General features: G+C 52.3%; 1 protein-coding gene across 1 annotated transcript; it reads left to right on the forward strand.

The window, feature by feature from the left end:
• The first annotated feature begins 1,527 nt into the window (after positions 1 to 1,527).
• On the forward strand, positions 1,528 to 6,801 carry PRNP (prion protein (Kanno blood group)). Its single transcript, XM_085080490.1, has 2 exons — positions 1,528 to 1,668; positions 4,428 to 6,801. The coding sequence occupies exon 2, from the start codon at positions 4,430 to 4,432 to the stop codon at positions 5,219 to 5,221; it is 792 nt and encodes a 263-aa protein (XP_084936616.1). The 5' UTR covers positions 1,528 to 1,668; positions 4,428 to 4,429; the 3' UTR covers positions 5,222 to 6,801.
• Positions 6,802 to 12,091: the final 5,290 nt, after the last annotated feature.

A 12,091-nucleotide genomic window follows, 5' to 3' on the forward strand; every position in this document is an offset into this window, starting at 1 on the left:
TCTAGGCACAGGAAGGAGCTCTGAAGTCTCCCTGGAGTTTCCCTTCTCCAGATGAATGCCCCCAGCTCTCCCAGCCTGGCTCCAGACGTTCTCCAGCCCTGCGAGCATCTCTGTGGCCTCCTCTGGACTCTGCAGCAGCTCCACATCCTCCAGCTGGGATCCCAGGGCTGCAGGTTGGGTCTCACCTGAGCAGGGCTGAGGGGCAGAATCCCCCCAGAGCTGCTGCCCCCACGGCAGGATCGGCCCAGGCTCAATGCAAATCAGTCTCAGGGGAATTTATTTCCAGCTTTATTTGCATCTCTCAACTGCCACAGCAACCTCCCAGGTTTCTCTGAACTCAAACTGTTTATTATGGCCCATTCTGACCCTAAAAAGTTGAGAATGCTCCCCAGTCTGGTCTTTAGGTCTCTATATATTCCAGCCATCTATCCCTACCCTTCAAAGCATCCCCAGTTTGTCATGAACATTCCACAGAATTTTTAATTGCTTTCTGTGGCATTTCCTTCCATTAAACATCAGGATACCTCGACACAAAGAGCAACTTCAGGAGTGCGTTTTCCTCCTCTGGGGAAGACAAATTTGAAAGATAAATTCATCCTTTCTTCCATAGGCCTGAGTTGGTTTTATTTCCTCTCCATCAATCCTCAGAGCAGCTCTGTTTCACGGGATAATGGGTAATGGACTTGGAGCTGCAGTCAGCAACTGCTAAAAGCTTTTTCTCTCCCAGAGCCTCGAGCAGATTTCCAGCCGAGCCCCAAACCCTGCTGATCCCATTGATATTCTTCAGTAAGCTATCCTATTGCTGCAATTTCCCAAGATTTCCAAGTCAGTCCCAAACTCTGATACTTCTTCAATAAAAAAATCCAAGCACTGAGATTTTCCAAGATTCCTGAAACAGGTCCAAGCCCTAATATTTCTTTTGTATAAAATCCAAATGCTGCAATATTCCAAGATTTCCCAGCCAGCCTCAAACCTTGCCATTCCATTCAATATTTCTTCCACAAACCATCGAGAATCTGCAGTTTTCCAAGATTTCCCAACCCAGCCCCAAGCCTTGATATTTTTTCAGTATAAAGTCTAAATGCTGCAATATTCCGAGATTTTCAGATCAGCCTCAAACCCGATATTTCTTCAATAAAACCGTGCAAGTGCTGCAATAGCCTAAGATTTTTAAATCAGCCCCAAGCCCTGATATTTCTTTGGTATAAAATCCAAACGCTGCAATTTTCCAAGATTCCCAAACCAGCCTCAAATCCTGGAGATCCCCCCAACTTTTCTTCAATAAGCGATCCAAGTGCTCCAATTTCCCAAGATTTCCCAACATCCCCCAAACCCCCATATTTCCTCAGCGTAAAATCCAAATGCTGCAATATTCCAAGATTTTTGAATCAGCCTCAAACCCTGACGTTTCTTCCACAAATCCATTGGGGTGCTGTGATTTTCCAGTTCTCATTTGGCTGCCGGAGTTGGTCCCCATGCCGGGGGGGATGGTTTGGGGTGAGCCGCGGGTTTGCGGGGAGCTGGCCGCGGTATTCCCTCGGGAAGGGGATGGATTTTGGCCAGGCTGTGCGGGGCTGGGCTGAGGCAGCTCCTCCCTCTCGCTATTTATTCCTCGTCGGAGCTCCGTGGCTGAATCACCTCTCGGCGAGCAGGCAGAGCTCCCAGCCGGTGAGTGTCGGGGAAATGGGCGCGGGGGCTTCGGGGGGATAAATCCAGAGGCGAGGGGCTTTTATAGCGGAGCAGCATCCCTGGGATGAGAGGCTGCCTCTTTCCCTGCCATCGCAGCCCAAAAATAGACATTTCCAGCGTCTCCTTAACTGCCAGAGCTCTGCTCCTGCCCGGTTCTTGTTTACTCAGGGCTGATTCAAGGCTGGCGCTGGTGGGGAATTTCTTCTCGGAGGGTTTTGTCTTTTCCCTCGGCTGCCAGCTGCTCCCCCATTGTCTGGGGGATTAAAAGAGAAGGGGGTGAGGGGGAGATTGCGAAACCCGGAGGTGACATTTTCAGGGAGTAAATTCCCAGGGCCCCAGCCCAGAATTTTCACCCCCACGAGCCAGGACATTGCCAGCATCGCCAGGAGGGTCCGGACACCCCCATTCCCGAGCATCTAACCACCTCCACCTTCCCCACCTCCCCTGGCTCTTTCTCCCCCCTCCCCGGGGGCCTTCCCAAGGTTATTTCCACTGTTATTTTGGCACCCGGGTGTTGGTTTTCCTCTCCAAACCGAAACCTCCTCCTTGCCAACCCTGAGCACGTAATTGCTGCTTGCGATCGCTGCTCGCAGCCTCCATTTTCCGCTCCCCCTGTGCCCTGGAGGAGCACAGAGTTCCTCCAGTCCTCCAGCACGGATATAAATCGCTTCGGCATAAACCACCTGAATTAATTTCTCATTTCCAGCATCCGCAGGGAGGGCGAATTTGGGGAGGAAGGTTAAAAAGCCTCAGGAAAAAAATGCCTGTGAAGCCACTCGATCTATAATTTAATATTAATATCATGGTCACGCCATAAATATAATTTCCGAGCAGAGGGATCCCAGTTCCGGGCCTGAGGAATCAGCTCCTGACCCCCATCAGGGGTTTGTGCCAGGGAACCCATTAATTTAGGGCGAAGCTCGGCGCTCGCTAATTAGCACGACGCAAACGAGCCTGTGCCCTGTTTATCAGAGCTCGACTCTGAAGGCAATTAAAGGAGCAGGTCAGCTCTGCCAAGCTGGAACATCCTCCAGGGCTTTGCCAGAACCCATTTTCAACCAGGGGCTGATTTTTCCCCCTTGGAACTCACAGTGGGGAGTGATATCTCCAAAAATATATTAAAAATTTGCCAAATTGCTGCATTTTCCTCCCCCATTTTTAATTTTTCCGAGCACCCGAGGAGCCTTCACCCGTTTGGTTGTTTTTCCCTGTCTTTTGGCTATTTTTAACCCCCCTGATCTCATCCCTGCCCCCAGCGGGTGGGTGCTGTGGGGTGAGGGAGGCAGCAAACCTGTTCCAAATTGGCTGCCTTGCGCCCAGATTTTTCCATGAGCAGGCCCAGAATTCCTGCCCGTCACCAGGGACAGGCTTGTGCATCTTCCCTGCATTTTTATTTAGGCCTCTTGCTAACAATGCCGTTGACATTAAAGGGCTTTAATTCAAACATTTCTGGACATAAGGCCAGATCTTGGGAGGAGGAGAGGAGAAAAAGCATCATTATCTGAACCCAGAGAGATTAATTTGCTTTTTGTGGCCCATGAAGCCATATCTAGGTTGCAACAGAAGAATTTCTGGCTTTAACAGGGGCTAGTTTGGCCTCTCTGGCTGTTAAGAGCAGCACCTCAGGAGAGCCCAGTATCTCCTACTTGCATTAAGGATATCTCTGCTGTGAATCCGTTGGAAGATGGACCATTAATTGCTGCAAAAAATCCCATCTAGGACCCAGATTTAATTGTTTCTTGCTGGAGCACAAGCCAGAAGGCACATCCAGGGATGCTGTGAAATGCCCACCCACACTCAGAATGCTTCTCTCACCCTCCCCAGCAGGCATGGGGGAGATTTTGAGGGATAGCTCAGCCTCAGACAGGATGGAAAAACCCTTTGGTACTGCTGCACTCACATGTTAAATGCAGGGGAGCAGCAATTCAATGTCCTTGGCTTTGTGGGGAGGCAGCCGAAGGGGTTTTGCAGCTGGGGAGGTGTTTTCCAAAGGTCTTTCCAAAGGATTTGCAGACCTGGTGTGGATTGTACAGGCTGGATTATGCACACAGGGAGGGAAATGCCTCGTTAAAGGGGATTTCATCCTTGCCAGCCCACTAGCCAATGTGGGAGATGCCTGGCATGCCCCTGGAATGTCAACAGCAAAACGCTGAGTCAATGGATATCCGCAAGCACATAGAACTCAAAAAAGGCTGTTTTTCAGTCAAGGCCTGTTGCCCATTAACAGGGATTTGGGCAAAACACGCTGAATTCTGTTCTTTGGGAAAAGAAAGCCTCCGGGGCCAGGCTGGGCGTTGCCCTCCCTGCAGCACCGAGTACCCGAAAGCTTTCGGATTGGGCTGAATCCGTTCATGGCATCGATCCTGGCAGACCAGAAATCTCATTCCTAGACTCAGATTGGATAGGACAGGTTTAATAAGTGGAGATTTACCTCCAAATCAAGGAAAGCACTTTCTTCCAAAAGCTTTTCTTTCACTGCTTAAAACTGCCATTACCAGCAGGGGTCCTGCGGGGGGGGTTATATAAAAAAAAAATGTATATAAAATATTTTATATCTACGTATAAATAAGGGGTGTGTGGGAGTGAGTAAACATGTGTTTGGTCCAAAGCTGTTTATCCTGCAGATGGATTTAAGGGGACCAGATGTGTTTTATGTGATGCATAACTGAGGCAGTGTCAGCGTGTGGGGTGCTGGGGGTGTGTGACCCTGCCCTGACACTGTCCTTGTCCCCCCACAGCCATGGCCAGGCTCCTCAGCACCTGCTGCCTGCTGCTCCTGCTCCTGGGCATCTGCACCGACGTCGCCTTCTGCAAGAAGGGCAAAGGCAAACCCAGCGGAGGTGGATGGGGCACGGGGAGCCACCGCCAGCCCAGCTACCCGCGCCAGCCCGGCTACCCCCAAAACCCCAGCTACCCCCATAATCCCGGCTATCCCCACAACCCTGGCTATCCCCACAACCCAGGCTACCCTCACAACCCGGGCTACCCGGGCTGGGGACAGGGCTACAACCCGTCCAGCGGAGGAAGCTACCACCAAAAGCCGTGGAAAGCCCCCAAACCCAAGACCAACTTCAAGCACGTGGCGGGGGCGGCGGCGGCGGGGGCCGTGGTGGGCGGGCTGGGGGGCTACGCCATGGGCAGGGTGATGTCGGGGATGCACTATCGCTTCGACAGCCCCGACGAGTACCGCTGGTGGAACGAGAACGCAGCGCGCTACCCCAACCAGGTCTACTACCGCGATTACCGCGACCAGAGAGGTCCAGTGCCGCAGGACGTCTTTGTCGCTGACTGCTTCAACATCACCGTCACCGAGCACAACATCGGCCCGGCCGCCAAGAAGAACGCTTCAGAGGGAGGCGCGGCCGCCAACCAGACCGAGGCGGATCTGGAGACCAGGGTGGTGACCAAGGTGATCCGGGAGATGTGCATCCAGCAGTACCAGGAGTACCGCCTGGCCTCGGGCATCCGGCTGCACCTCGCCGACGCCTCCCTGGCCGCCCTGCTGCTCGTCGTCCTCTTCACCCTGCACTAGAGCGCCCCGGATCCCGCGGCTTCGAGATGTCACCCGTGTCCCCGTGGGGTCCCCCCGGCCCCCCCGTTCTTGCTTGCGGTCGTTTTTGGTGAAGAGCCCCCGGGGCGCTCCCCGGCACCTCCGCGGAGTCTCTGGTTTAGGCAACGGGATGGGAATTTCCTTCTCCGCCCCGAACGCGTCCCCGGCGAGGCAGGACAGCGCTGGAGCCCAAAACCACGGCCTTCACCACCTCCTCCTCCTCCTCGGGGCCATCCCGAGAGGGACCAGGCAGAGGGGAGCTCTCCTTGGCATCCCTGCAAGAGCATTTCTGAAATCCCCTTTGCTAACAGGCGAGGTTTTATCTAATCCCCCTAGTCCCGCTGCCACCACATCCCCTTTCCCTGGGGCACCCCAGCGCCTCTGTCCCACCGGGGATTTCGGAGGGGCAGATGTGGGGTTTTCAAGCTGCCAGTCTGAAATGTTAACCCTTCAATCCTAAAATCCCCTTTCCCCTGTACATAAGGACCTGACACTCCACACCCTGCATGCTGCAAAAACCTCCTGCAGCAACACACCAAAATGAAGTCATTTTTTATTCCCCCCTCCCTGCTGCGAGGCTGAAGCACCAGTTGGTCTTTGAAAGCAGGAAGTGCTGCTGAATGCCTCCAACGCCCCCAAAATGGTTTGTTACAGCCCGAGAAAAAGCTATTTTGGATGTTCTAGGTGACAAGTCATGTTCAAACTTCAGCACCTTGACCTAAAGGATGTTAAAATGCAGCAAATAGGATTCTCAGGGGGGTCAAGCATGTAGCAAGAGACTGAAATCACCTAAACCACATAGGTACAGCAAACAGCATCGGGAAAAACGGGCCTGGGAAGGGAGATGCTTAAAAAAAATATCACATTTGTGAGTAATTCCTTTAATATGTGGAAGCAACGGGTGAAATTCTTGCTTCTCGTGTGCTGAGTCGATGCTGGGCTGGGGACAAGCTGTAACATCTGTGGCTCTGCGCTTGTCAAACCGAGCTCTATTTAATATCTCTTGTGTATTTTTTTTTGCAAGGCACTGAATAACACCGTCCTAAATGAGTGTTTTTTTGCATTGGTGTAAGCTAAGTGAAGATATTATATATATATATATATATATATAAAAATATAAATAGAGAGAAAATAAACCTTTCAGGACATCCACCGGAAAAGCAGGGCTTTGAGGTGTCCCGTACTTTGTGATACGCGAATGTTTTGTAAACCCGTCACGGTGCATGCCCGGAATTTGCCGTGCTGAGCCTTTTCTAAGTGTTCCACGTCTGGTACAAATTAAAACGGATAAAGCCAAGGTGCCCAGCAGCCTCCTTCGTGCAACAGCTCCCGGCTGGCCCTGCAGCGCCGCTGAACAGAAGCAGCATTTTCCACCCTCCCTGTGTCCCCTGCCCAGCCTGTGGGAGCCTTTGTTCCCTTCCAGCACCAAGTTGGCCCAAACTCCACAATCTCAGTTAACCTTTTCTCCTCCCCTGCTCCCACTGATGGTATTGCTACAATCCAACAAGTATTTTCTAATTTCTGTCAAATTCTGATTTCTGTCTAATAAAAGAGTTTTTACATTTGCTGTTTCAGTGGCGTTAAGCCCAACCCAAGCCCTACTTAACCATGGAATTGTGGAATGGTTTGGGTTGGAAGAGACCTTAAAGCCCATCCAGTGCCACCCCTGCCATGGGCAGGGACACCTTCCACTCTCCCAGGTTGCTCCAGCCTGGCCTTGGACACTTCCAGGGATCCAGGAGCAGCCACAGCTTCTCTGGGAATTCCATCCCAGCCCCTCACCACCCTCACAGCCAGGAATTCCTTCCCAATATCCCATCTCTCCCTACCCTCTGGCAGTGGGAAGCCATTCCCTGTGTCCTGTCCCTCCACCCCTTGTCCCCAGTCCCCCCTGCAGCTCTCTTGGAGCCCCTCTAGGCACAGGCAGGAGCTCTGAAGTCTCCCTGGAGTTTCCCTTCTCCAGATGAATACCCCCAGCTCTCCCAGCCTGGCTCCAGACGTTCTCCAGCCCTGGGAGCATCTCTGTGGCCTCCTCTGGATGCTGCAGCAGCTCCACATCCTCCAGCTGGGATCCCAGCTCTGCAGTTTGGGTCTCACCTGAGCAGGGCTGAGGGACAAAATCACCCCAGAGCTGCTGCCCATGCTGGGGATCAGCCCAGGCTCGATGCAAATCAGTCTCAATGGGATTTATTTCCATTTATTTGCATTTCACAACCATCGCACAACCAGAAGAGGACTCATCCTGTAACACACTCGGCTCTGACAAGTGCAGTGGCAGGAGGAAAATCCCCCCCAAAAGAAGGAAGGAAAAAGCTTCACCTCATCCAAAGGAAGAGAATAAAAATATCCCCAGAAGAATGAAGGAAAAAACCCCTATTTTCCGAGATGAACACATGAGTATTTCCAGGAAGAGGCTTCCAGCACTTGCACAATGAACTCCCCTGGGGAGGGTTTGACCTCAACAGCAGCACTATAAATTGTTCATTTTTTAACCCCAACCCACTCATCTTAAATTCCCTTCCTCCCAGCACAGGGAGCTCCAACCTCCCAGTCACAGGAAACATACTGGCAATGCTCAGACGAGCTCAAAAATAACAATTCCTCCCTCTCTGCACACACAGAACCCCATTTCTTTACCCATCATGTGGGGAATAGGTTTAGAGTGATTTTTGGAGCCGTCTGCTCAGCAGGGAATGTCAGAACTTTCCTGGCTTCAGGAGCACTCGGGCAGGATGTGGGGACACGTCTGAACCCTTGTGTCCTTTAAGGACAGCTGGAAAAAATAACCCCGGAGCTCTCTGGGCCCCCTGGAGTGATCTGTTGAACCAGAGAAATTAATTAATTAGCTAAATACTCCAAATCCTGCCGCGTGCACAGGAGCCACACACGGAGCAAGGATGGGGAGAGTTTCTGATTTACCAGGATGATAACAAATACACCCCGAAGTATAAATACACCCCAAAGGATAAATAGAATAAAATTTGAGTGTTGTTTTTTTAGAGTCTCCTCCAAATATCTCATCACACAGCACTTGGCAACCTCTATATCCCTAAATAAACGGCAGAGCAACAGAATATATTTTTCCCGCCTGGAAAAAACTGTAAAAAGAAGAATTTTGGTGCACAGCTGCCCAGTTTGCAGAAAGCTGGAGAAGGAATGGTCTGACTTAGAGGCTTGAAATGCAAAGAGCCCAAACCTCAGCTGGGGGTTTTTCTCCCTGCCCGGGCCCGGTGTTTGGGATCAGCAGGGCAGCATCTCCGGGCGAACAGCTCCATCTCCCGTCCAGACTCGGCTCCATCCCGGGGAGTTTTCCACATCCCAAAGGGCGCTCCAAAATCCGGCTGAGCGTTGTGCCGGCGCTCACTCGGTCGCTGTTTCGGAGCAAAACGCTGGGAAATACCTCGATTTGACTTCAGCCACTGTCCCGGGAAAGCACATCCCGAGGGATCTTGGCGTCTGGGGATGCTCATGGTCAGCCGTGCTCTCCCTGCAGAACGTTCAACCCCAAAACTCCCCAGCACAAGGTGATTAACGAGGATGTTAATGACTACTAAGGCTTTTTTTTTTTTCCCCCCTGCAGCTCAGCCCTTTGCAGGGGCTGGAAATTAAACTGGGGGCAGGCTGGAACTTTTGGGGTGGAAGAGACCTTAAAAACCATCCAGTGCCACCCCCTGCCATGGCAGGAACACCTTCCACCATCCCAGGCTGCTCCAAGCCCCATCCAGCCTGGCCTTGGACACTTCCAGGGATCCAGGGGCAGCCACAGCTTCTCTGGGAATTCCATCCCAGCCCCTCACCGCCCTCACAGGGAAGAACTCCTTCCAAATATCCCATCTCTCCCTGCCCCCTGGCAGCGGGAAGCCTTTCCCCCTTGTCCTGGCACTCCATGTCCTTGTAAAAAATCCTTCCCATGTAAAAAGTATCCCCTGTAATAGTATTCCCATGTAGAAAGTATCAGTATTGCACACTGATGGGAGGGAAAAGGCAAGAAAAAATAGGGAATGTGATTTAGGAAGAGCAGGGTCATTCCTGCAGCATTTCTAAGCTCAAATTAGGGCCATGAGCAGAGGATTAAAGCATTTTCCCGGGCCTGGATGCAAAACATATGGTGGAAAAATGCAAATCTGAGCTGTGGCTGGAGGTCCTGCCATGTTTGTTTGATATTTTAAACAAGCTCATTAAAGAATAATCCTTCAGTGCGTTGTAGGAAAAGATGGGTTTGTTCAGCCAAAAGCTGTTCCTAAACCAGGGATAGCAGTGATTTGGGCAAGGCCATGGGTCTTGGGTGCATCCTTGCTCCAAAATGTTATTGAATCTCTCCGGAGCCAAGTGACTTCTGTAAAACTCAAAACAAATAATTATCCATGGGCTGGGGCTTCTTTCAACCCTTGCTGGAGGTGAGGCCCAACTCAACTCCTCTCCTGGGGAGATGATAAGGATACCCATATCCCCAAAAACACTAATTCCAAGGAGAGATCACCCACTCACAAACATCCAGGCTCAAAAATCCTTCAGTGAGGACTCACCTGCTGGTGGATGGTGATTACACCTGCCTACAAGCCTTTTTGGGATCCCAAGGTTTTCACTTGGCACCGCTTTATTTTCTTTTCTCACAGCAATGGTTGAGCTGCTGCTCAAAATTAAATAAAATAAAACCAGAATTTAGGGAAGGTTTAACCCCTCAGAACAGGGATTAGAGAAGAAATTGCAATCGTTGGAGGGCAAAACACCCCTCAGTGTTTCTTTTAATCTCTTCCAGGGAGGATTTGCCTCTGCTCTGACAAACACAAAGGAGAGAGGGTCAGTCCAGCAGTCGAGTGTGTTTTGGGCAGGGGATGTTAAATATTGGGATATCAAAGATTGGGATGGTGATATCAGCGAGATGGGACCAAGTGGGGTTTTCCCCCGGCATCTCTCTCCCCCCACAGCATCCCTCGGAGATGCAGCTCTTCCTTGGGTTGCTCCCGGTGCTAAAGACAACGGATTTGCTAGAAACCAGAGGCTGTGTCAAGGCCAAACTTTATTGCGAGGCAAAAGGGTTCGTTTCCAAGCCCCACACCCCCCGTCCCCACAAGTCCCAGCGCTCTTCTGGGGGGAAAGGAGCGTTTTTTGGTGAAGCCGTGCAATAGGAAACCAGAGGCGAGCACTGGCGGGGCTGCTCCAGCATCGCTCCGGGTAAGGATTTCCACAGGTCCTTGCAGGGCTGCGTTTGCTGCTCTCCCGGGTGGGGTTTGCAGGATCCATCGGGCTCCCGGCTGAGCTGCCCAGCTCCGGCTGCTGGCGCAGGATCCCGCTGCGCCGGCGGGAGAAACCGAGGCAGCGACGCAGCGTCTCTCCCACCTCCCCAAGCCACATCCAATCTCCCAGGAAAGTCGTTCACCAAGAAATGCCGGCGGGCGCTGCCGGCCGGCTGTCCCCGTGTGCCCGGGGCCTGCTCAGCGCTGCAGCCCGTGGCTGACGAGGCAGGCTCCGCATGCCAGGAGCAGGGCGAGCCCGAGACCTCCGCGCCGCTGCCCGGGGGCTCCGCTGGGGTGTCCCCGCTTGGCCCCCAGGTCGGGCCAGCTGGCTGCGTGGAACCCTCCGGCGGGTGGCGGCTGTCGCGCCGCCGGCATGCCGTGACCCAGGCGGGACGGCCGCGGGCGCCCCAGCAGCCCCATCCCGTAGCCCGCGGCGGCGCCGGCAGCGATGGCTCCCGCCACCTTGGAGCCGCGGCCGGGGGTGCCACCGCTCCGGGACACTGCGCGGAATCCCCCGCGGAGCCCCCCGGCCCCTCCGCCGCCGCGCCCGCCGCTCCTCCCGCCGGCCCCGCGGCGGCCGCCGGCCACGTCGCTGAAGAGGGCGAGGAGCAGCATCACCGCCCAGCACCAGGCGTCCCGGGGTCGCATCGTGCCCCACCTGCGGAGTGGGAACAGGGACAGTGAGAGAGGAGATCCCGGCCCCGAGCAGCGCCCGCATGGCCCCAGCCCTGGGCCAGCCTGCCTGTAATGCAGTTATTGATATATGCATCTTCATATATTTTATTGGTGTATTTTACCTCACAGATCTTCTGAGTTGGAAGGGACTCACAGGGATCAAGTCCAACTCTCCAGTGAGTGGCACACAGAGGGATCAAACCCACAGCCTTGGTGTTATTAGCACTAACCACAGTGGTTTTTATGTTTTATATAAAATAAAACATTTTATCATTTATTTATATGTTCATTTATTGTTAGGTTGCTCTATATATATGGAATATAGAATGTATAACAATATGTTATCAATAATTTCGAATGGATAATATATAATATATAATAATAGAAAATATTGTGTATTGTGTGTTATTACATTAGTATTATATTGTTTTATTATGTTTTCATATGCCTATACCTATTTTATATGTTATATTTATTTAAGTATATAATGCATAGTTAAAACACACCTTCCAGTAGAAGATGTCCCTGCCCATGACAGGGGGTGGGACTAGATGGCCTTCAAGGTCCCTCCCAACCCAAATAATTTCGTGACTCTATGATTGAATGCATTATTGTCCATATTTACCCTGTTTTATTCCTTTAATAAAGAGAGTTTGCACCATGGTGCAAACAAACCCTCCCAGCTTCCCAGATTCACACCTTCATTTCCTCTCCCAGCCGCGAAGCTCAGGAGCACCAGGATGAGATTCCCCACCCGTCCCCCACCCCGCAGCCCCTCCAGCCGGGGGCTGAGCAAACAGACTCATTGTACTGAAGCTGCTGAGCCATCGCGGGCCCAAAATCATCCCCAAAATAGCAGGAGCCGTGTTGACAAAAGCCTTTTGAAAAAGCAGAGCCCCCCTGGCCAGCAGCCCCGGCCGTGGCATCCCTGTGTCAGCGA

This window comes from Lichenostomus cassidix, chromosome 22 (genome assembly GCF_008360975.1).
Source record: "Lichenostomus cassidix isolate B80296 chromosome 22, HeHo_3.0, whole genome shotgun sequence".
Classification (NCBI taxonomy): domain Eukaryota; kingdom Metazoa; phylum Chordata; class Aves; order Passeriformes; family Meliphagidae; genus Lichenostomus; species Lichenostomus cassidix.